This window comes from Pimephales promelas, chromosome 3, assembly GCF_988280905.1.
Source record: "Pimephales promelas chromosome 3, fPimPro1.hap1.1, whole genome shotgun sequence".
NCBI classification, from domain to species: Eukaryota; Metazoa; Chordata; class Actinopteri; order Cypriniformes; family Leuciscidae; genus Pimephales; species Pimephales promelas.
In genome coordinates, this window is record NC_142771.1 from 30181320 (window position 1) to 30208202 (window position 26883).

At 37.8% G+C, this 26883-nt stretch overlaps 1 protein-coding gene across 6 annotated transcripts in view; it reads right to left on the reverse strand.

Moving 5' to 3' along the window:
- The window catches only part of sdk1a (sidekick cell adhesion molecule 1a), a 354190-nt gene that overhangs the window by 113945 nt on the left and 213362 nt on the right, over positions 1-26883 (reverse strand). For 4 of the 6 annotated variants that reach the window (XM_089128733.1, XM_089128732.1, XM_089128731.1 and 1 more), the window contains exons 6-8: positions 3681-3707; positions 1395-1506; positions 537-727 (exon numbers count right to left, since the gene is read on the reverse strand). In XM_089128733.1, coding sequence (XP_088984859.1) covers positions 537-727; positions 1395-1506; positions 3681-3707 — 330 coding nt within the window. The remainder of the gene's footprint in view (positions 1-536; positions 728-1394; positions 1507-3680; positions 3708-26883) is intronic. The other 2 variants (XM_089128735.1, XM_039687419.2) reach the window with 1 other exon arrangement.

Sequence of the window (26883 nt, forward strand, 5' to 3'; positions counted from 1 at the left end):
TGGCTTCCAATCTACTCTACTCTATTAAATTAAGATTGTATTCATGTAACACACAAAGATATGTGCAGATGCAGCTTCCTTTTTTTTCTAATGCATGGAGCTGTCCTAAAGATATGACAACTCCAACATTTATCTCCTTACATGCTGTTATTTCAACAAAAGACTACAAATTATGTGCACTTTCTGTTTTTTAAGTAAATCTGATGACTTGGAAATAGGTCTGATGGCACTTCAGTGGTGTTCATTCAGGAAGATCCTAATGTGTACTATTAGCTGGTGATATTCTCATAGAATGCTGTGACCGATAGCTGTAATGCCTGAGGCTCTCTTAAAAGCTCTTAGCTCAGCTAATACAGTGTGTAATTTGAGGTTTTATGCGCAGTAATGTAGTGCAATACCTATCAGAGGGCTTTGCTGTTCATCACTCCCCACTGAGTGGAACCATTAAGACAGTGGATTTTCTCTGCAGACGTACAGCTGTGAAAGCATTGTGTCGGAGAGAAGAAATGGAGCTTTTATTGGACGAGGTGATTTACCTGTGATAGTGAGGAAGGCTCTGGCCTCCGCCGGCTTCACACTGCTGTCCAAAAGCGAGGCTTCGCACACATACATGCCCACATCGGCACTGGTGGGATTGATGATGGTCAAGCGTCGGCTGAAAGAGCCAACAACGCTGGCCACTTCCACGCCGTTTCTTCGCCACACCAAATTGAGCTTCTCAACCGGACTGTGGAGAACAACAATGCAAAAAAATAAATAAAACATTTTCAGAGCTTTGTTGTTACGAACTTGTCAGCAAGGTGACATTAACTACTCATGACATGTAAGGTTTTGTCAAAATTGTAACGAAGTGGTAGTAGGACCATAGCAGAACCAACCTTTTTTTAATAAGAAATGAAAACTTATTTTCAGCAAATGCACATTTAATTGATCAAAAGTGACAGTAAAGTAATTTATAATGTTATATTTCACAATAGTACTGTTTTCATGATCAAACAGATGCAGCCATGCTGAGCATAAGAGACATTTTTCAAAAACTTTACAAAAATCTTACAACGTATTAATTTTTTAATAAGAAATGTATACTTATTTTCAGCAAATGCTCATTTAATTGATTAAAAATGACATTAAATTCATTTATAATGTTATATTTCACAACATCACAATCCACTTGAAATGTTGACTACAGTACATGATCACTGATGCTTCTGGAAAACACGTTCAATGCACTATACGTGTTACTTTAGCAACTGTTATAACAACGGCTTTGAAATGAAGGTTAAATGGAGAAAGACAGTCTGAATATTGATGGTTGTGAACCTGTCCGAGGTAAATGAGTGTCAAATGAACTGTGTGCTGCTGGGAAAAGAGTGTGTCCATATAGCCGTACTCACCGTGCATTAGCTACACACTCCAGCGTGGCCTCACTGACCCCGGCCACCACCGTAGTGTTTCGGGGTGGAATTACAATGACTGGAGCCACAGGGTCCGCAGGGGCCTCCGAATCTAACCAGGGAGAAGGTTAAAGAGAGAGAGAGAGCTTTAGATGTACATATGATCCTGCAAAACAAAACCATTTTTAAAAAACAGCCTAAGGTGGTTTACTGGTCTTTCAGCCTGGCCAAGTCGATTTAGTTGGTTTGAATGGTCCAAAAGTACCCACAATCCTCACAAACCTAACAGTTTGGCTGGGCTAGGCAGGTTTAAGCTGTTGTTTGTTTTTGCTCTTTCAGCAAGGATCTAACATACATTTGCGTTTAAATTAATGATCAGTATAATAATAAAACAACAGCTTTTTAATGGGAAACATAAAGTGGGATCTTTACTAAATCAGCCAACATGTGTCGTGGACTCGTGTGGTATAAAAGACAAAAGACAGAGTTCAGCTCTTTATGTTTTATGCTTGCCTGACACAGAATAATTTGAATAATTAATCTTTTGGCAGTGGTCCTATAACATGCTCCAAACGGTGGGATTCCTCCCCCGGCTGTTATGCGAAGTCACTCTTGCATGAAAATATGCTTTTTACATTTTTTAAACGACCCAAGCACATCTCTCGTCTAATAGTGAAAAATTAAACACTGCTTATTTAATCAGCTTCATTCTATCCAGAGGAAAATTAGAGAATGTCTAAAATATTGAAATCGTATGATAATGAGGATTTAAATAACTAAGTCGAATGCTAGAATCGAGCCTTTGATGTCGAATTTGACGAAACGCATGAAAGAGCTCAAAAATTGGAACTTGTCGGTAACTTCATGGATACCGTAGCAAGTCCTAAAAGGGACGGGACGCTCCGATTACAGTTAGCATCTGATGTGACTTATTAAATATGCCAAGGAGCATACTGAGGTCATAAGCACATATTCAGGATGGAGGGAACAGAATGTACTAGTTTAATTGAAAAATTGGCCAAGCTTTAATCTGAATATTGTCAGTGACCTTTAATATTCGCAAACAGAATATTAAAGGTCACTGCTAAAGATTGCATTTGGCTTTATGATTTATGTTTGTACTTTGGGCTACAATTCCAGCAAATATTACAGTATTGCAAGGTTGAAGTATTTCTTGACAGAAAAGACAAACTTGTTGTGGACAAACACCATGTGGACTGAACCAAATGTTTCAATGAGAAGGAAGCATGGAAAACATCCATTAATGCCTTAAAGGTCCTTAGAATTCTCACAAACCACAGACTGAATGCTAATTTAAGCTAAATCTCGGACATATTGTAAACAGGAGTGTGTTTCTTATAACCAAGTCTCCAGCAGGCTTTCGTTGGTAACAGCCGATACCGAAACAGATTGCATGGGGCGCATGGGCCTCTCTCCCTCTGTATTTGCAGATGGGGCAACTAAGCAATACACTAAGATATTATTGGAAGACTCATATTTGTTTTTGGAGCGGCAAGAGCGAAAATCCTGCAGTGTTAACATATGCGAGGCGTGAATAGTGTTTCAGGGGACTGCCTACTTCTGCTTCAATGGATAAGTTGCCTCACCTGTGGCCATGGGAGGCAATAATCATAATAAATTCATCAGGGATGCAGTAAACAGCCCAATTCCCTCTTTTTATCACATGATCACCACTGGACAAATAAACTTCATCCTTTAGATATATGTGAATTATATTCGTTTATGAATATTAGGCTACATTCTCTCCTTTTCGGTGTGTGCTTGTTATCTCTTCTGAGGCTCAAATTCAAGTAATTGTATTATGACTGTTCTTGGGCTGCTGATTCTGTTCTTTGAATAGCTCATGGGTTTACATTATTTATTACAGTAGCAATGATTTTGTCATACAATGGTGCATTAAAGGGTTAGTTCACCCAAAAACGATTTAAATGATGGCTTCATTTTTACTTTTGAGTGAACTATCCCTTTAAGTTGAATATGGAATGTGTATATTATAACACATTCATTATGAATTCTTCAAACTGCTTGTAATCAATTATTTCCCATGAACACTACAACTTTGATTGTTGTTATCGACAGAGCTGGAAACGCCATTTCATTGAAGTAGCTGTAAACTCCCAGACATTTCATAGCAGAATTAAGCTCTGTGTTAAGATGGCACTAATGCTTTTACAGACTTGTATTTTAGTTAGTGCATAAAAACAAGATAAAAACAAATGTTCTCCACTGGTGTGGGTTTGAACATGGTTTTCTGAGATATCTTACCATGTGATCCACGGTACTTCTTGTTCACTGTCCGGCAGCAAAGACAAAAAAAAAAGAGGACAAATACCAGCCAAAACAGTGAATTTACAGTATGCTGTATACGCACAGTGTTATTCACACAAGTTGATGCCATAACATTCCCTATGTCATGGCATCAACATGGCACCTAACCCCCAAAAAACGCTGACTGGTCAACAGGATTGTTGTTCCAGGATTTAGGAACATTTCCAACTTAAATCATAAATCATATTAAGCTTATATATGGGTGTTTCTTCAACTGGGCAATCTCTTTAGCTCAATTTGTCCACTAAAAGTGACAATTGTTTCATAAAAATCCCTACCACATTGTCGTTTCTACCACATCTTAAATTATGCAATGAATTTCATACTATGATAGAAAGTGATTAAAAAAAAACATTTTTGGAATTAAATAAAACAAGTTCTTTGTCTTTCTAAGCCTGATTTCATACCTAACATTTCATGTAAACTGAATACATGAAATGTTAGGTATGAAATTTCAAAAATCCCAATTATACAGTATTGTCATTTTTTTTTACACAATTTACCAAAAATACAGCTTGAATGTCACGCACACACACAAACAAACACAAAGATTAATTAAATATTTTTATAATCCATCCTTATCCATACCATATCCATATTTCAAGACTATAAAATAGTATAGTCTATATATAAAAGTCATTTGAAAAGTAGCAAAATAAAATAACAAATAAAATTAAAAATCAAGTCAGTTTTATTGTGACCCTAATAATCTAATAAACAAAAAAAGTTTGACATTTTTTGGTTTTAACTAAAATCTATAGTTAAAACCACCAATATTCGGTATGGAAAAACTTTGTAATTAATGAAAAGTAAAAATGAGATTTAATAACATATTCAAAACAAGATTTACACTTTTGGTTTTGCCACCATTTTTCATGAGCTGAACTCAAAGTTCTAAGACTTTTTCTAAGTACACAAAAGGCCTTCTCTCAAATATTGTTCACAAATCTGTCTAATCTGTGTTAGTGAGCACTTCTCCTTTACTGAGATAATCCATCCATCTCACATGTGTGGCATTTTAAGATACTGATTAGACAGCACAGGTGTGCCTTAGGCTGTCCACAATAGAGTGCCGAAGTTACGACGTCAGGCCAAAACGCGGAAGTGAGTTAGCATGTTAGCACCCCACTCTATGGGTTTTTTGAATGGGTTTTTGCTAAATCGCCTAATATAAGGTCTGTGGTGAACAAAGCCTCTAAATATGTTCACGTTTTGATCTATGACAGAGAACACACAGTTATAACCTGCTTGTGGTTTTTTAAACTTTATTGTGTCTGCTTGGGTTTTTTTAAAAAAAACTTTATATAGGTTTCAAAATGTATACATTTTGGATTAACTTGTAAATATTATCTTGATAGACAAAACGTATAAGGGTCACAACTCTTTGTTTAACACAGATCTTATTTTTTGGGATTTTCCAAAAGTCTATGGGAAAAATGCATAGCTTTTCGATCGAGGGAACCCATGCGCCGCTAACTTCCGAGTTGTCCTAAAAAGTGAGTTCATCACTTCTATCACTTCTAGCCGCAATATGAAAACCAAACAGCAGCTACTGTTAGTGTTGACTAAGTTTAAATTATACACACCTTATAACAGTGCATCATTATTAGCTCTAGCATCAACAAAATGCGATCGATTAATTTGAGAGTCAAGTTGTAATCACGGATCGAATCAAAGGAAGATTTTATCAACTGGTTCGGTGGGCAATTGTTTGGAGTTAAAAAATGTATACTGTAACTCGCGCTGCATAGTAATTTTGCCTCAGAAACAGGATTATACATTCGTTTTAACAAGCAGGATGTTCATTCACGCTGAATGCGATTTTCAAGTTTAAAAAGTGACTATACATAAGAGAAGGAAAGATGTGGATAACTATTAATACATTATTTAAGGTTATTTCTATTCGTAATGATATTGATATAGCCTATGAAATGTTGTTATCAAGTAACATGTTTTCCCCGTTGCGAACGTGTACTCGTCTAAATCTGTATATCTGTTACGACTGACGTTTTCTACCGCGGTAACGATATATATCGTCACATCACCAAGCCCTAATTTAAACAGATTTGTGAACAATATTTGAGAGAAATAGGCCTTTGGTATACATAGAAAAAGTCTTAGATTTTTCATCTCATGACAAAAGGTTTTGTTCATTTTTTTTTTGCCCCATTTATAATTTTATTCAGTGTAAAAAGGTTCACAGTGCACAATGACAATCTATATGCATTTCTATACTTGGGCCGGTTTTTACAGCAGCATAGCAACCCTGGCTGAGACGCAAATAGAGATAATGTACAAGTACATGACCTACAGTTAATTGCAGTTGAGATGTGGAGGAACATGCCAGAACAGCCTTTTCAAGTATGGAGAGAATTGGGCAGAGACAATAAATAGCAGAAGAAGGGTGAAGACGACCTTGTTTTCCTCCCCTAAATCTGTCGTTGCTTTAATTTACACAATGCCTAATGAATTCCTATGAAGCGTGAAAAGGTGATCTGATACCACACTTCACACACACACACACACACACACAACGAAAGAAAGAAAGGATAACAGCTGGCAGATTGACAGGCAAAAAAAGACACTAAAACTATAAAATATTCAGTGATTCAGGGACTGGGGAAACTTCAAGGCACATGTAGGAGTTTCTTCAGAAGGTATTGTCACACAAACCGGGCGTCCACACGACACAGACGAGAAAATATAACAAAATATGTGCATTTGTAGATAATGCCAAGGAGACACACATTTCCTTTGTTTTTACACATTAGGTTTAGCATGGATGACGGACGTTGTGAGCCGGCATAAAAGAAGAAGATGGAGGCAAACAGCAGCGATCCACCGGCACGCCGCAGACAGACGTGTGATTTCTAGCAGCGCTCGTGCCTCTGTACAACTGGCACCTGGGAATAGGAGGTCGGATTGACATCAGGAACCCGAGGGTTTATAAAATGAACCAACCGTCATGAGGAAGGCTTATTCTCATGCTTGTTCCACAATTTAAACTCTATGGTGGTATTTGACAAGTATTATCTTATAGTTTTATCTTACTAGTCTTGCCCTGCCAAGCAAATTCTGTTGCTCTGACCTCATCCACACCTCGTGCTGACAGCTGATGTGAAGTGCTAGTTCTTTATTAAGGTGAACTGCTGGTGAATAAAGACGGAGCTGCGGCTATTCCAGTGCTTGTCAATAGCACACTGTGGGGTTTGGTTCCTCGTGGGCTTGTTCTGACTATGTTGTGTTACTTGTTTTGCCAGGTGAGGAGGGGATGATGGGACCGGGTTATCCCTGAGGCCTGAAGCTGGCTCTCAGGTCCTATTTAGATAGACTCCACATAAATGGATTTGAACAGGATTGGTGTCCCAGACTGCTTTGCATGTGTGAGGGCTTGATCCATATTCATTAGTTTGTTTGGCATCTCATCACGCTACTGTGGCCTTCACTCCCTCTTTCTCACATCGGACACCTAAGGCAACATGCTAACTCATTCAATGTGGTCTGTCAAAACAGGACAAACGTCCTGAGGATTAATGGGACAGTTCAGCAAAGAAAATAAAAACTAATTCTCATGTAGTTACAAACACATATAGGGCTGGATTTACGTGAGCGCAATTCCAAAAAAAGACCTGAAGTTCTGTGCGTGATCTAATGACGACGCGCAAATTAAGGAACACAGACACAGCCGAATCATTTCCATAATTATCAACACTATCCGGTTTAAGACGTGCTTTTTTTGGGCCGTGCAAATACCAGTAAATTGACTAGCGCAAACCTTAGTAAATCCCCTTGCGTAATTCATTTAAATGCTCTCCTCCCATAAATTTTGCGTGTGAAATGGACGCCAACAACTCCAACAAATGCATAAGCAATAAGGTCAGCCACAAAAAATAACCTTGTCCACGCCTTTTCAGTGTTAATTTTTCACTGCGTGTTTTTAGTAGATCCTGACAGTTGTTTTCTAATGCCAAAAGAGGGTTTGTGCTGGCGCAAGCTGTTAGTAAATCTGGCACAAACTGTTTTTCTTTTCCTTTGGAAAGCAGACTCACACTCAGCTTTTCCAAATAAAGACAGTTTATTACCCCTCTCAAGCTCCAAAAAGGGCAAACAGCTTCACAAAAGGGATCCATATGGCTTAATTGCTAAATTAAGTCATTTATGTTAACAAAAAATAAAATTAAAACTACAGTAAAACATTTTTGTTACCTGAAATAAAACTAATAAAATCTCACGTAATAATAATAATAATACAAAATTTAAAAAAAAACTAACTTTTCATGATGCCAAAAACTAAAACAGTCCAGTATGTTTTTGGTATAGCAGGGGGAAGGAAAACAAACATTGATTTACTGAACAAACCATATCTGTCTTTTAATACAAAAGTCAATATAAGCGAGCAACAAATAATCTGCAGTTTATGATGCGTTTGCAAAATGGGGGAAGAGAGTTTGGATGCAAATTATGTTAGCAGAATATTTTAGAATAAGGACAGAATCTTTGCACTCCAATTTAAATCTGCTATTTGACACGTACAGTATGCACATGCCAACACTCATCCACTGAAGTCTGCAAAGTTAAATATAGACTCACATGCTGTCAGGATAATTGAAAATGTGAAATGGAAATACTTTTTTACATTTACAGGTATATCTGTAACTGTAAGATCATTGTTGTGAGCTGAGGAAAAAGGATTTCAAACGCATTAAACAACACCTGTAGTTTGAAGTGCATATAAAGCATGTCTCTTATTTAAGACTTAAACAAGAGTCTTACATTTACATTTACACGGGGCACAACTTAACGGAGGGTTAAATGTAACAGACTTTTTACATAGTTAGTCAGGATCAAGCAGGTTGTGTTTCTGCTCTTTTTCTCTCACTGTCTCCCGCAATTTTGAGCAAAGTTTTAATCATATTTCATGAAGATAAGAGACAAAAACTGTTTTGACACCATGCAAGTAAATTTTTTCATCATAGGTTTTTTTTTTTTTTTTTGGGTTTCCGAGTACGTCATCAAATCTAACTTTATATTGCCTTAATCACAGTCTTGTTTGCTAAAATAGCACCGTTTTGAAACAGGTCAGCAAATATGTTTAAGCGGGGTTAGTTGTAGCACAACTACAAGTGTATAATGATAATCAAATCTACACAACTTTTCACAACTCTACAGAACTACACAACTTTTCAGGTTTGAGCATTTATTCATATACTTTTATAAACAATGTTAGAATTTCAAATGTTCGGTATTTATGGAATGGGTCACCGGAGGAAAATAGGGGAGGGTCATGTCTTTTTATTCTTTGTTGACAGGAGGGTCATCCAACTTTTTTTTAGTCTAGGGGGAGGGTCACACAAATTTTGTATTCATGAAAACAGCAAAATTTCAAAGTGGGTCTGATCCAACAAAAATCCAGTTTAGGGCTGTTTGACAGTGCACGTGTGCTTCAATAGACACTCAGAAAAAGTGCATTAGAACAGAACGCCAATGAAATGCAAATAATGAACTTTTGTGATTGGGAATAAGTGCAGTGTGTCCTGTTACATGTGATGTGAATGTACATCGAGTTTTACATTATTGGGACTGAGGCGTCAGAACTGCAGCTGATGTAATGTGCGCTGTAGCACGATACTACCATATTTTAGTTTCCATTCTTATTGTGCTTTCACAAAAATGTTAGTGAGTAAATCTACTGAAATTGCCACCATAACAGTGGAGTGTGACGTGTTAGACGTAGGGCTACCACATTTTTAAATAACTATTAGTATTATTTGAAGTTAACATAATAAATTACGTAGACCTACACCAAAAAAAATTGTTGAGGATAAATTCTTGGGGATATCTAAATATCACGTTTTATATTTAATATGAGGGAAATACACATATGATATGACGTAAAAAATAAATACTTTTAAATATTTTTTAGAATCAGCACCGAAAACATGATTTTTTTTTTTCAAATCAAAAATCGTACCGATACGAACCGAATTGTAGGTTTGGTCTATCATTACACCCCTAGTAAGATAAGAAAGCAGGAGTTTAGTAATTTGTCATGGTTGTAAAACAAAACAATGGCTATCTGAACATCTTTGCCAAGCGCAAACCAGTACAGAAGTAATCAATAAATTATGGGGGAGGGTCATGCCTTTTTTCACATTTCATTTTGGAGGGTCATAGAAAAAATTCTTGCTGGCGAAGGGATCTCAAATTTCCTCGGGTGGCCCCTTAAATAAAAAACGAACAGTCCCAAAACTGAAACAAACTGAAGATAAACTAGAATAACAGAAGAATGGAGTAATTTAAAGATTCTAAACTTTAAGAACCCAGAAAAGAACGATTTGTTCAGGACTCACTTTACAAAACAATCTCGTTTGGAAAAGTACAAGTGATATAACTTTTTTGGGTTAACTGTCCCTTTAAAGAGCTGTTTCTCATTGTAGATGGCACAAAAACACTGTGAGCTGTCTTTGATAACAACACAATTTAAATGCAAGCCTCTGAGCTAGTCACGCCCGCAAAGAGCCATTCAATCCTGAGTTAGATGCTATTAATGTGACGGATTTACCAAACGTCTGTTCTGCCAAACCACGGATCTGCCTGTTAGAACGGTAAAGGTTGCACAAGATGAGAGTGAATGTGCAGAACTGGAATATAAATCCAAGTTCCCACTCACCATGGTTTACACTGTTCTGAAGTGACATCCCTTTAAATCTAAGAGCTGATGGTGTGGAGGTATAGGTTATTTAAAAGGACTAAAAGGACAACTCTCTGAAATTCTGATCAGGTAGCACAAGGCAGGTGTGGTATGTGGCATAATTAGCCTGAGCGAAACCATGCTCTCTTTGAGTCTATCATTTCAGATATACACTTTTATTGTCCTGCCAACTGGGAGGCAGAATTTCAAAATAATGGACCTGAAAGTTTGCTCTGAGAAACACCAGCGTGACTATGAATCAAATCCAACTCTATCTGAGTCTACCATGGCATATAAAGTTAGTCTGGCGAACAGCTCATTCAAGCCCATTTCAAACCCGTCGAAATCGCAGCACCAATCAGAACGTTGGGGCGGGATTTACACGATGACGACAGCGCTGGCATTCTGAAGCAGATTTTGTAGCCTAAATTACAATGGATGTCGCCGTCGAACATCACTCGTTCGAATCAGCCATCACATCTGTTTTAAGCGATTTGAACATTTCCTTTTTGTTAGAAACCGAGCAAAGAACAACACTCGGAGATGTTTCTCCGCCGCTCTGGATATCTCCTTCATTGCTCTGATTGGTTTTAGGTCTATCCGCGACGTCCGTTGGTGACGCCCCTCTGGAAATGATTTGTCTATGACGCTTTGCCAGACCATAACTCAGTTACAACAACTGAGAATGGCCTGGTTTTAACCAGGCTAATAATCATCTCTAATATTACCTGATTTATTATAGGAGTTGCTGTTTTATCCTTTGCAATTGCTCTCTGATTTCTATATCAATTCTGGTCCAGTGTGGAAATTTAGTTCATAGCAAAAATATGATGTTATCCAAGCATTTAGTCCATCTTCAATGTTGATAACTTTGCAATAAAGAAGAGAAAGTTTATTTCTCTGGGGTCAAATGAAACACTTTCATCTTTTAAAAGCACACCCTGTTCACTAAGCTATCAAAGGAGCTGTCAATCAACAGGGCATTCAATATGAATTGGACAAAGGTGCAAATGGTCAATATGCCCCAGGACTAGTGTAACCTACGCAGAAGACTTTCATTAAATAAATTATAGGGATATTTTCTTTGTTCCTCCCTTTCTTTTTAATGGATCTCTATAGCCAAGCGGACCCCACTCAACTCGCATTTGAGATTCTAGTGTGATAGATGAGGTGTAAAAAGCTAGATGCATTGTTAAGGCTTTTGTCGCCCACGTATGGTACTGCATTCGCTCCGGCCAGAAAACAATAGGTGGAGTGTGGACAACTCTTTAAAAATGGAGACCATCAAATAGCTTTCCTTCGCTCAGAGCCAAAGGGTTTCTGCCATCTCTGATAGCACTCGAGCTGCTTAGCATTCTCTCCCCGCAAGCTCATCTTATCGATTGACACTTGCATTTCTTTGTAATGCAGACGGCTGAACAATAAATACAGCCATACATGATCCAGGCTGTTTAAAGTCAGTCCCAAATATCCCCATCAAAGCAATTGGACCCAGCCCATGTGACCAACAGATCAGACAGGTGAGTGATTTCCCACTTCCCAGTGAAAGAGTGGTGAAAAAATAGGGACTGTAAATCCTGGAAAGCTCTGGAGTTGACACAAGGTGACCTTTTCAGCGCTCCATGTCAATCAAGATGAAAGACAACAAGAAATCTAGTGCTAAACTTTAAAGAAGCTTGGTATTTCACCTGGAAGAAGGGCATGACCGGGTGTCACGAGAGAGAGACAGAGCGAGCGCAGAGCGAGCCAAGGAGGACCAAGGAGGTTCATGATGATAGACGGATGGACAGATAGACAGGCACACTGAGTGACCCTTCATGTGTAAACCAGCGTGTATTCCATGTTGGTCCAGAGCTGGTCTAGACTAGGAATGGGCATGGTTAATCAACGAACAATAATTGATCATTAAGAATTTCGTCGATCCCGTTAATTTTGTTATCGATTAAACTAATGAAGGTTGCGTTGCGTAGTGTGAGCCTTGAAGCAATTAAATGAATTTCACTGCTTGGTAGCAATTAAACATTTTACCACCCCGATGGCAATATTTGACTCTGATTTCAAAAGAAGAATCATGAAGAGGTCACGGCGAACTTTCGGAGGGAGACTTCCTCACCTATGGATTGCACCCCAACAGACTGGTGGAATGTAAATGGAATAAGCATCCCCTAACTTGGGCTGGTCAAGTTAGCGCGGAGGTACCTGTGCATCCCGGCAACGTCAGTCTCCTCAGAGCAGGTTTTTTCGGCGGCTGGACTGTACAGCTTGTCCAGCCGCTGTGTTCCGTACAGCGTCCTGGTTGTCGCCATCAAGTGGTCGGGAGTGTGTTAACGCTTCAGACTCAAATATCGAGCGGAAGTTTATACGCGGTTGTGAGGTATCTGAAAATATAGTTCCACAATAGCAAACAACACGGATTGAAAGCATACATTGTGCCGATATATTTGTTTTTAATCATCAACGAACACCACCAACCACTTGGTGAGTTGCACAGTTTTGAAAATGAACGTTAAGGGTTGTTTTAAGGACAGGTTTGTGCATGCCCATAGACAACCAGTCTAAAGCTGTCACAGGCGATTCTAAAAAAGTCAAAAAGTCAAGACAGGACCCATTGTCAAAATTTCTAAGTCCACCACTCTATTTCATTCAAAACAAACTACAAAATAGACTTAAGGTGTTAAATACCGGAATTATCCTTTAATCTCTCTCACCCACTTTCTCAACCTCGTATAGTTTTGAGTTACATTTTGACTTGGTTATAGTTTAACATTATTCTTTTTTATTATTTACTATTTTTGGAACAAACGAGGGTCTCTGTTTATGCCGGTGTTCTGACAATTTTTGCTGCCTTGTCGAAAAATGCTACCGTAGCGCGAATTGATCACAGAATAGTTACGAGTAGCTACTGTATACTAGGGGTGTAACGGTACATGTATTCGTATTGAACCGTTTCGGTTCGAGGCTTCCGGTTCGGTACGCATACAAACCGAACGGTTGCTTGGACCATTTTTCTTGCCGGCAAAATTCGTGCTGACGCGGCCAACACAACGTTGCGCAACATCCAAATGGCAAGGGTAATGAAAGCAGAACGAAACTGCGCTACTCGTTATGTGCTTCACGGATCGTTTATCAGTTCGGACCAGCAACATCTGTGCAGCGCGAGCCGATCTCGATCAAGCAACACTGTTACTACACAGCGCTAAGAGATCCGGTAAAGAAAACATTTGAATTCGCCACTGAGGTAATAACATCGCTGCGAGATCTAGTGAGATGCATTTACATTTCCCTGTTATTAACCGTAGATCTCTATTAGATCAAACAGCGCTGTCATGGAAACCAGGAGAAACATTGTGCCGTGAATGAACTAGTACTTTACGTCCACAGACCAGCAACATTCACCATGGATTTAATATAGTAACACTAACTGGAACCAGTTTGTCTGGAATGGTGAAATGCTTTCAAGTACTTCACACATCTTTTTTCCAGCACTTCAAAATTCAAATATTATATAAATAAATATATATTTAAATGTTATTTTTAATGTGATGACCAAAACATTATTTGTTCATCCTTCAAAGATGACCCCTATTTATAAACCTGAAAGTTTCAAGATCTAGGAAAACTCACACTTATTTAAAAATATTTTTTCTTTAAACAAATAGGAAATTTCTCTGGCATTTCTTTCTTTTTGCTGTATCGAAAACGTACCGAACCGTGACTTTAAAACCGAGGTACGTACCGAACCGTGATTTCTGTGTACCGTTACACATACTACTGTTTTTATTTTTCAAACGGTGTGAAAAGTAAAAATTATCATAAAATATTCATCTTTTACTTGTCAAAGCACCTTTCCTCATGGTAACTGAAACTTTCAGTTATTCCTTTTCAGCTGGCTGACCGTACAAATATTCATATGATAGTAAGCATTTTTTAAAGGGAAATTATACATTATAACAGGAAAATGTACCTTTTGTAAAGAAAAAAATAAACCGGAGTCTGCACATGCGCATAACTGGTAAGTAGCAAATCTTGATGGGTAGCATGAATTGTCATAACACCGGCTCGCAACTGCAGGTTCCGCTGCTTTAAAGCTACGTAGCGCATGTATAAGTTTAGCCTAACCGAACGTCCTGTTTAACTGTCACAAGTTGATCTTCTTAATAAAGATCTTGAGGAAACCACAGAGTCTTTTTGTATTTTCATTGCATTTTTAATTTTTATAAAAAGTTAAATACAGAAATAATTTTAATATAACAATTTTAATGATTAGTCGATTGTTAATTCTACTGACGATCGACTAAGAAAATTGAATCAAATGCCCATCCCTAGTCTAAACCATAAAATAGGATTTTTAGGCCCTCATCAAACTGAGCTGGTGTAGCTGGTCTACTACTTCTGTTTCCAATGCTGGAGAAATAAGATTTCTTGCAGAGGGTGTAGAGAGGCATCTACCAGTCGGGGCTCTCGAAGACATGCTAACCAGCTAAACCATTACCCCTTGGGCATTTCACCAGACAGAAGGGTCTGAGCGAGCAGCTCGGGGTGGTGTAGCAGACAGAGCGAGAAAACACCAGTGATACGCCGCAGGACAATAGTTTCTGGCGTGTCTCAGCAGTAATTCCACTTCATTACAGCACTAGATGAGAGAGAGAGTGAACTCGCCAGGTGTAAATAAACATCTAATTAGATAGTAAAATAATTCCCAGGCACTGAGCACGTTAATAAAAGCAGGTGAGGACACTTTTTTCCAATTAATGATTTAATTATGCTGTTGCAGTGGGAACGAATGACACCGCATGGGTCAGGACTACTAGTTTAAAGCCCTGCAGAAATAAAGAGTATCTCCTCTCTGACTCTGATCAAAGGCTAGTTAAAGCAAAAGTGCCGTTTTGTCTTCTTTCTTCAGACTTTTGCTAAATAAATGTTTTGAATTGGCAGCTGACCCCATCAAAATTACTGTGTGCTTGTCCATTTTTCCAGAGAGAGGTCTTGTATTTCAAAATGTACAAGAATGTGTGTGAAAATAATGAGGACACCAACTGCTTTTGCACAAATTAATTAGTGTACAGCGATGCGTATGAACAACAGAGTGCAAGATTTAGGTTAGAAAAACAGCCTGAACCGTTTCAAATAAATGTTTGTCCAGTAATCATCCAGAGAACAGACATCTCCTTCAATGATTCAGATGGGCCGACAGCGTGCACAGCTGCAGCTCAAAAGCATTCCCCCCCCCCCTATTCTTTTCCCTCATCTCATTAATATCTAATTTCTCTTATGCCCAGAAAGGGTATTCAAACATCTGTGGCTCAAGTAAGTATAAATAAATCACACATATTTCAAGGTGCAAAATTAGAAAACAGTCATTCTATTACACATACAATGAAGTCCAACTGCACTAAAAAAAGGCATAAGAAAACAGATTTTCAATACCCTCCCAATATAATTCACATCATGATGCAGACATCACAATTCAATATGATGCCTCACAATATTACAATTGAATTGCACTGAATGCATGTGTGTTCAGGGAGAGATTAAAGAGTTTTTGTATCAAAAATATTCAGATTTTTAACTGTATAAACTATAATCATTGGCTTCCGATGACCCAGATGCCATGACGAGGGCTGGGCAACAAACTCAAGCTCTTACTCTGTCATATATACGTATATATGACAGAGTAGACAAGCAGGTGTAGAGGTAAATGGGTTTAACAAGATTTCAATAATCGTGGACATGGAAAACTTTGTCATTAAAAAATGAGCCAGAGTACAGTCTTCTCTAAACTACAAAGATTACTGATATAGATGCTAATACAGCTTTAGAACGACAGCAAATCAGAGCAACATGAAAAGCCAACAGCGTAGGCTAGCATTGGCTATATGATAATAACTGTAAAGGCATACATAAACAAACCAACTAATCCCTTCAGGTGCTTCTCCATCCATATCAGATTCTGGGTCAAACTGGAAAGCTTGAACGACTGCGTGTCTACCATAGACTGTAAAAAAATATGGACGTAGTATCCGTGACGTCACCCATAGGTTTCTGAAGAGCGTTTTTGAAGCCTAAAGTGGGCGGGGCCGGCCGTCGCCATCTTGGCAGCGCCTCACTTCTAGTCACTACCGGATCAATTAAAATGGGAAAAGAGGCGGGACGTGGGTGGAGCTGAGGTACTAAAGCTATGCTACTGCCCTCGCTGAAGTGACAGCTGATTGAACAAGTAAAGCCAATGGTTAATGGGTAATTTTGCCCTTCGAAATATTATAATAGTCAAGACGTAACTTAAAGTGAGACTATTTCCTTTACTTTTTTTTATCAATTTTATTAATCTCACAAGGGGCAATTAGTTAAGAGCATGTATACAAGTACATAACACAGATCACACACATTTCTCACAACATACAAGCAGTCAACTATGTGTATCGTGATGCATTATAATTCTGTTAGTTAAAAATGTATTAGTAACTTACAATATTGCTCTAAGCTTGTGCATGTGACAGTGATTCAAGCACATGTCAGTCGGCATCTCACGTCAAGTTTGTAAAGAGTTTTAATTCAGTCCATTACAATCTGATTTTGGCCGCCTCTCAGTTTCTCAGATGGGTCAAACCAAAGATATTACCTCAAATGTTCAAGTAAATGCACTAGAATTCCGCACTTATTCAAGGGTGTGCATCTATTGCATGGATGGAGAGAAAGCACTGAAATTGTCAGACATCCATCGTTCTCTCCATACTCAACACGACGGAATCCAACGGCGAGCACGGGCGAAGGTATCATATCGCCCACTGTGGGACTGGCTCGTAGTGGCTGTATTTCTGCACCAAGGCTGAATTTCGGGAAAGAGACTTCAGATAGAGTGTTAGGGGACCACTAGGCCTATATATGTCATAGGACCTTTAAGTTATAAATATAGATTTTTTTATTTTAATTTTTTTTTTTACAAAAATGCATGGCTTAACTTAAGAAGGCCTTTATCAACCCCCATGTAGCTGTATGGATTACTTTTATGATGATTGGATGTGCTTTTTGGCCTTTAAAATCTAAGGTAACCATTCATTCCCATTATAAAGCTTGGAGGAGACAGGATGTTTTTCAATATAACTCTGATTTTATGTGACTGAATAAAAAAGTCATATCAAAGGACCTTTAAAACAAGTCATTTCACTTGGCGGACATCTTTAAAACGCCTCTCGGCCAGCTCCTAACTCTTTAAATGGGGAAACATCAAATTTTCTGTACCTCGTATCCTGAGACCTGAACCGATCTACTTGTGCCAGGCCATAAAACCCCCAAATGTGCTCCACCACCTGGGTGTGGAGCCAACAATCCCCAGTCCTAAGCCCCTGCCTCAACAGGATGTATGCTCCTACATTCTGATGCCCCAGAAAATAATAATAATAATAATAATATATTTTATTTGCTGGCGCCTATCAAGACACCCAAGGACACCTTATGCCGAGTTCAGACTGCATGATTTTCAAAGTAGTCGGGTCGCTGTTCTTTTCACACTGCATGACTATCTTGGCCAGCATTCAGTCACTGCTGTGTTCACACTGGACGATTGATCGGTGACAGAAGGTTTCACACTGCATGACTTTACAATGGGAAAAATCGCCGACAGACTGTCTAGCACGCTGCGCGCAAACTACGTTTCACAACAAACACACGTGAGATGTGAAAAGGAAACAACGCGACACCACACGTGCAAGACCGGAGTTCTCACGTGAAACTTTTTTTTCGACCCGGTTGTGGTACAGCTGAAACGTCAGACACGAGTGCTCCTGCCAAATTTCTACTAATTTTTCTTCCATTTATTGTGTCCAAATAGACCGAGAAGAAGCTTTTTTCCTGAAACAATGCCATATCATGTTGATATGTGGTCTATAACTCCTCCCCGAACTCCCTGCTGCTCTGTATCTTGCTCTCTCACTGGCTGCCGGTGATCGCCGATGTAGTTTTCAGTCAAAACACTTTTCACACAGCAGGATTTTGAATCGCCGACAGGTCCAGATATTTAGCATGCCAAATATCTCACGGGCGGCGGCAACTCGTCGGTGATTCTCTCAGTTCGCGTCTTTGCTCATTCACACTGCGTGATTGTCACTCGCGTGAACGAGCGCCGATTTGCCTGTGATTTCGGGCATTTGTCGGCGATTTCTCAAAACCTGTCGGCGAGCCAAAATCGTGGCTAAAATCATGCAGTCTGAACTCGCCATTACACAACAAAATAACATTAATACTAGCCTAATATCATTAGTAAAATCAAAATAATAAATACAATCAAAATGTTAAGAACCATAAGATCCAGGAAATTTATGTAGGATAAGCTAATCTAAAAAATTGTGAATTGAATTGCTGAAGAGAGTCTAGTTGACGAATGTGAGGTGGTAGATAATTCCAAAGACGTGGTGCAGAGCGGCTGTAGGCTCTAGCCCCCATGGTGCTTAGTCTGAATGTTGGAACAGTTAAAAAAACAGCCTTGGGGGAGCGAAGTGATTGTAAGGAAGAAGCAGATCTGAGAGGAATGAGGGGGCAAGATCATGGAGAGCTTTGAAGGTAAGCAGAAGAACTTTGTAGCTGATCCGGTAAGGAACAGTGTGATGAAGCAAGTGCCACTGCTCGCTTCAGGGGAAAGGGCGGGGAAAAGAGGTAACTGGGGTCCATGAGGATGGGAAAAAGATGCCTTACTCACAGAGCACTCTTGTGCAAGGTGTAATATATTTACAGTGCCAATAAGAAAAACAGTCCACAGTGAAGTATATATACAGGTGAACACAAAAACCTAAAAAGTACCAAAAATAAATAAATAAAGACGGGAAAAAAACCCTCCAAAACGTATCCACCGTATACACAGGTTTGCTTGAGGTATTGCAGTTGCACTCTCGCTCCGGCTTGGTTGACAAGTCCTGATTGTGAGTCTGGCCTCCTTTTGTATAGGCCAGACTCCGCCTTCTTTGGCAACCAGCCTATTGACAAGTATATATATTTAAGTTCTTACCCGTTACATTATACACACAAAAACGTTCATCAAATCAACATTAACCCTCTGGGGTCTTTATGAATGAACTTATAATTTATGAATGAACACTGTCAGCCCCAATTTACTAGAGTTGACCGTGCATTCTCCACTCCCAAACAAACAACACGTGTCCCCACTCGTAATGAAGCGAGTGCAGGGATAAACACACAATCCAAAGCTGTTTGCTCGCCACAAATCACTTAAGATAAAGATCTTGACAAATAACAGTGGATTTTATAACAGTTATTATTTAGTTATTCAGCTAAAAACATATTCTGAACTGAAGCAACTTCATCCCAAATATATTGGTTTCGCAAAAGCAGGTTTTGAAATCATTATTTTACAGTGTCTTACCCTTGTGCTTCCAGACATGGCAAATGAAGGAACAACCATGGCATCATTAAATAGGAGAACCACGCACTACAAAAACAGGAGTGAATAAGACTTGTAAACGTCTTGAATCTGAATCCACACTGCTGGAAGGGAAGAGCTTGGGATCTGTTGGCGATGCCGACTGTCTGATCAGAGTGCTGCAGGCAATCACACAGGCTTAAGTGTTACACTCCCTCAACACCAATCTCCAGTGTCAGAGGTTCATCCCATACTCACCTCACCAGGGAGATCATTACGGAGTTCCATCTCCCAGCAAAATTACATGGCCGGCGCCTGAGTCAGGTTGGAAATTAAGTTGAACAAGTACTGTGCAGGGGGATGGGGGAATAATATAATATGGATCCTCCCTGGCTCCTGACCTCTGGCTTTTCGCCTATGAAAATGTCTGGAGAAATCCAAAAGTTGTCTAAAAATCCAAAGTAGACTACCAACTTAAAGGAGTAGTTCACTTAAAAAAAACTTTTCATGATAATTTACTCACCCCCATGTCATCCAAGATATCCATGTCTTTCTTCAGTCAAAAACAAATTAAGGTTTTTGATGAAAACATTCCAGGTTTTTTCTCCATATAATGGACTTTACTGGGAACCAAACCGTTCAAGGTCCAAAAGACAGTTTCAGTGCAAACTACAAACTGTTCAAAGGGCTTTAAATGATTCCAGACGATGAATAAGGGTCTTATCAAAAAAAAAAAAAAAAAAAAAAGTTTTATAAGCTCAAATGGTCGCTTTGCTCTGTTCTGTGATGCGCGTTCGTGACTCTCCTGTTCGAACTTGTTTATAAAAATGAACAAATCTTTTTTCGTGTCATTTGACTCGGGATTCGAACAGCAGAGTAACGAACAGAGAACAGAGCAAGGCGACCATTTGAGCTTATAAAACTTAAACTTTTTTTTTTTTTTTTAAATGAGCGCTTGATAAGACCCTTATTCATCGTTTGGTTACCAGTAAAGTCCATTATATGTAGAAAAATCCTGGAATGTTTTCATTAAAAACCTTAATTTCTTTTCGACTGAAGAAAGAAAGACATGGACATCTTGGATGACATGGGGGTGAGTAAATTATCAGCAAAAGTTTTTAAAAAGTGAACTACTCCTTTAATAGAAGTCTATGCCAAAGCACTGACTGGTGTTATCTGGTTAAAGACAGAGTGCATTATCTTCAAATAAAATACTCATTACTCAATACTCATACTCAAATACTCAAAGCTGCAGTGTGTAATTTTCTCATTACAAAATACTTTTTTGTATAATACACTATACTTTATGCTCACCAAGGATGCATTCATTTGATAAAAAAATAGTAATATTGTGAAAAAATGTTACAATTTAAAATATCCGTTTTATACATTTTAAAATGTAATTTATTCCTGTGATGCAAAGCTGAATTTTCAGCATCATTATTCCAGTCTTCAGTGTCCTTCAAAAATCCTTCTAATATGATTTGATGTACAGGACACATTTATTTTTATTATCAATGTAAAAAATAGTTGTGCTGTTTAATATTTATGAAAGGAAAGCTCAAAAGAAAAGCTATTATTTTAAATATAAATCTTTTATAACAATGTTAAAGTATTTATGGTCAATGTTGACCAATCAAACGGTCCTTGGTGAATAAAAAAAAATATTATATTGTACCCAAACTTTTGAACACCAGTGTAATATATATATATATATATATATATATATATATATATATATATAACACACCACCGTTCCTTCTATAATACACTAATTGTGAGAGCAGGAGAGACACAGATGCAGTCCAGACTCCCGCTCTTTCCTGAGCTACTGCTGCGAGGGAGAATTTCTCCTCAACCGAGGAGTGAAAATCAGGATTTAAGCACACTTGCTGTCTGAGAGGTTAATGATCCAGCAGTCAAGGGGCTCCTCCCTTGAGACAGAGTGGGAGATTAGCACTTTGCAGCCGGGCTCAGAAAGAGTGTGGTCTGAGGTTTAGTGACGATGAAGGCTACCCGTTACATTCACAGCCCTCTTGTGCATAGAGACACACACAATGGTGGGACATCAGCGGACTTCCTGCCTAAGTGCTGACTGCACAGCTGTCATGCCTTAGGGGGTTGTCAGAGGCAAAACGCACAATGGTGTCGCCTTCCGGTCATACAGTGCATGAGAAAGGGTAAATAGAAGGCAAAAAGAAATCCTAACGTTTTCATCACATTTTATGACTACACAGGAAAATGAAAGTCAGGAAAAATTAGTTTCTCTTTGCTTTCTCTTCAAAGAGATCCCCAGCTCCCTTCAGGTAAATTAAAAACAGAAGGACTGCTGTTTGTCAGGAAAGGACTGCTGTTTGTTACTGTTAAAGCTATTTAAATGTAAAATGCATTTTAAAAGCCAGATAGAGCTCCCCTGCAGAGGATACTGTTCAAAGTGAAAAAAAAAAAAAATATCGCATTCCATTTTTTGGACTTTGGCATTTGTACAATGGTAAAACCATGGTATACTTTGAAGTACAGTACATCAGAGTACTATGTCAATATCGTTTTGCATGCAGTGATAAGGGAGTAACTAAGTAAAAAGTTTGTACATCAGTTCAGCTGTTTTCAGAACAATATATCTTTCCAAACAATCTACTTTTTGATATGTAAAAACAAAACGTAACATTGCCAGGGTTTTATATGACAAAGCACACAGTTTTACAGCTGAGGATCCTGTATGGTTACACTTTATGTCAATAGTCCACTTTTGACATTCTATTAACTATAAGTAATTTGCGACTGCATGTCTACAACCAGTAATTACAGTATAGAAGTAGTAGCCTCACTGCAACAGATTTTTGTCATTTGAACAGTATTTTACTGTAATATGTACAGTATAATACTCTTTAAATGTGCCAAGAGTATAATACTGTAAATAGCCAAGGATTATGGGAAAATATGTGTTTCCTACTGTAATTACTTTCTACCGTAAATCGTAAAAAAAAATTGAATTATGTTATAGGAAATATATTGTAATACTGTAAATAAAAACACAGTAGTTGTACTCATGAATACAATATACAGTATTATTACTGTAAATTAAAATATGGTACTTGTACTGTAAATGAAAAATACAGTACTAATACTGTAAATATTAATTCAGTATATGATTGTATCACTGTAAATGTAAACAGTTTTACAGTAACTTACTGGCATCCAGCTGCCAGTAAATTACTGTAAAATTTACAGCAACCTTTTTACAGTGCTGTTAGGTTAGGGTTAAGTGAGGGTGCGGGTAAGTGGAACAAGTTGGCGCACTTGAAAGTTACTTATAGTCAGTAGAATGTCTTTTGTGGAGCATCAAAATAAGTTAGCAGATATTAAGAAGACGGTCTACTAATACTGGTAGTTCGAAAAGTAGTAGCAAAATTACTTGTAGTGACTAACAGCGTCGTAGAAATCTGAATTGAATGTTGCAATCTTCAAACTTGTTTGTTTGGCGCACAAAAACCAATTACGTTTGTTCTTGTGTGTCAAACAAGCACTTTTGAGATTCCATTACAATACTTGATGTGCTTAATGTACAGTTTGTGTGTTGAGCAATTTTTATATATGAATAAAAGTCCAAATTACATCTGTATATAAATCTGTATATAAAATATAATGTAATCATGTCTCTTCAGAAGACTTGGATTTTAACAGCTTGATTAATATGGAGTTCTTTTATGTTTCTCTTTATGAACTTTTCAAAGAATCAAAGTTTTGCTGTAATGGACTTTCAATGGAGGAACAGAAATCTCTCGGGTTTCATGGATGTCTTTTGCGTTTGGAATAAGGTTGGGTACTGAAACCCGGTGCCAATATGTAACGAAACGAATCAGAACGCATATTTCAGTGCCTCATTTCGAGCTGTCGAGATGGCGGCAAGGGACTGTCTAACTGTAAACGAGTCATTAAACCATTCATTTAACTAAAACATTCCAAAACACAGATTAATTTAAAGATGGATGCAATGTTGAAATTATTTTAAGAGGGCCACTTTTCAAGGTTCGGCTGTGCAGCAATGTGTCGCATGACCAACGCTGAAACTGATGCTTAACTTAATAGAGATCAATGCCATTGATTTAATGCATTGACCAGCACTGACACCATTCATGGTAAATACCCTTAAACGTTAAAAGGATAATACAACGAAGATTTCGCTTTCCTTGGAGATGGCAAACATACGACTTGACCTGAAGGACAGATGCAGGTAATCGCACACGCCAAGTCGATCACTCTCTCATTCACTGTCTGTTTAGGCTTGTTAAGTGCAAATACACAGAGCCTCTACAAATCACCATGATAAACACTAACACAGTATTTTTATCATTATTAACGTATTTAACATGAATAAATAAAAATGCGGTTGCTTGAATTCCTCCACTAATGCCTGTTAGTAGTACTGTAACTGTTATTAAGTGTTAAATTATTGTAGTTGGGTTGAGTGGCTTAGGTTTTATTGTGAATTTATTATGTAAATTTGTTGTGTTTCATATTTAATTTTAAAGTTTAATACGTTGTTCAATTTAACTCTCTGGGGTTGGCTATCGCACCAGTGTATTGAGCTCACTTTTTTCCTTATCAGTGCAAAAGAGACTCAAATTACTCTGTTAATTTTGATCTTACATATACATATTGATCTTACATTTTTTGTGGATTTTTTTAGTGTTCTGCTTTTTGTAAAATAAAGAAAAATAAATATGATGTGAGTTTTGCCTTCTCTTTGTCAGTGAAGTTCATTCTGAAACGTGTTGAAGTAAATACTTGTCACACAGACACAAAAGATTTTTCATAATGAAGCTGAAATTCTCTTCTTTTAAGACTGTTTAAATATAAATTGCGTGTCTGTGTGTGAATGATTGAGTGGCACAGACACGCATGAAATGTTGCTAGATGTCCATCGCATCTGTGCCTTCATTCACTCACGCTCCTACATTAGTAAACATTATTTTTACATGAACACATCCAAACTATATTGCTATAGCCTACCGAGATTTGTTCTAATCATGATATAGAATTGAACTATAGAACGATATAGAACCGTTAAAATAAAGATTTGGTTTAACTTAAAGAAAACGACAGAAATAATTATATTAAGCTACTGTAGATTTAACTACGTCTCCATTAATCAAAAAAATACTGCAACTAATAATAATAATGTGTGCATAGAAGGTTGCTTATTTTTCCCTTGATTTTTTATAAGCAATATTTCTCAATATCATCAATATTTTTGTTTAAACAGCATTTAGCTTTTTAATGGTATCGGTACCTAGTGAGTACTGGAATTTTGGTACCGTGACATCCCTAATATATATATGAAGAGTTCAGATGCAAAAGCCTCTAAATGCCATTTGAAATTTTCTTCTTTAATGATGATTTTTATCAAACCTGTATATTTAAGTTCAGTAATTTCACTTAAATAACAATTAATAGGTAATTATCATTGCCATTTAAGTGAAATTACTGAACTTAAATATACAAGTTTGATAAAAATCATCATTAAAGAAGAAAATTTCAAATGGCATTTAGAGGCTTTTGCATCTGAACTCTTCATATATATATATATATATATATATATATATATATTGTCCTTGCATTCTTTCTTGTGTGACACACCTGAATGAAAGGCTGATTATTATGCGGGTCTTTGTCTTCTCAGATGAGAACCAGCTGATTTTTCAAGTTAGAGTTGGGCCATTCACGCACATTCGCATATTGCCTTTCCAATAACATAAGTTTTTTCAATAACCATGCATAAACAATATTCTCTCAAAAATACAAACATGTACATACATGTTGCTCATATATTATGGTAGCCCTGTTGGTGCTAAATAGAGTGTAATTTCACCTGTGTCATTGTTTAAGCAACTGGAAAAAGCACAAACGTCAAGCAAGGCATGTCAAAACATCTCAAGGACCCCAAAAACATCTTAGACCCCAGAGGGTTAAAGGGTTTTGTGGCTCTTTTTATGTATCTGTACAGGCACTGGTAACGTATTAAAAGTATCGATTTAGCACTGGTATGAGAAAATGGTGACAGAATTAACATTTTTGGATGAACTATCATTTTTAATGTTTACATTATGGTCATCAAACAGTACCATGGTTTTCATGTATCAAAGTGAAATTTCCTCTAAATGACTCAAGACTGGTTTTAATTATCTCTGCATAATTCCCCCATAACCTTCTTTTCATATAAGAATGAGTTTTCCTCAAACATAAATCATTCTTGGCATGAAGACCATGACAGGGTTGCTGTAATCCTCCCAAACGCCCTCTACGTCTTTTAATTGACCAAAAGCGAACACCCTCGTTCTCATTCTGAAGCTAATTGTGCTTTAATTGCACTAATGGCGCTGTGTAGCCTCGTCCTGCACTAATATTACAACAGCCTAAATCCTCCAAGCTCAACAAATGTGTGAAAATTACCCACCTCAATTAGCATATTTGAGCTGTCACAAAATGCCAGTCCAACCGGCAGTCATTCCAGAAACTCAGAGTCATCAGTGGCTCTAGATACCCTCTGCATATATTTTTATGATTCCTTTGGCCTTGGGTTGAAATGCAATGGCAAATGCCAACAACATTTCGGTAAGTGCTCCTTTATAGTCAAAGCATTAACATCCATTGTTCAGACAGCATCACAAAATGGCTTTCGGCAATTTGCTTCAGAGGTAAGTCATATAGATAGACAGAATGAAGAATGATAAGCATCATCTTAAGAATACACAATGGAAAACATAAAAGAGAGGTGCAGAGTGATTCTCCAACTGCCCATTATGCCTCTGTTTGCCAAAGAGTTTTGGCCACACCGGCCAATCAATAAGAGTGTGTGAAGCTTTGCACTATGACACAAGCTGAGAGCGCTTTTTTACACAAGACAACAAACTGCAATAAAGTATCACCCCACCCAAAATGACAATTCTGTCATAATTTTCTCCCCCTCACATCCTTCCAAGCCTGTATGACTTACTTTATTTTGTGAAACACAAGAACAGATGTTTAGCAGAATGTCCAAGTGCTGTTTTCCATGCAATGAAAGCAAACAGTGATCA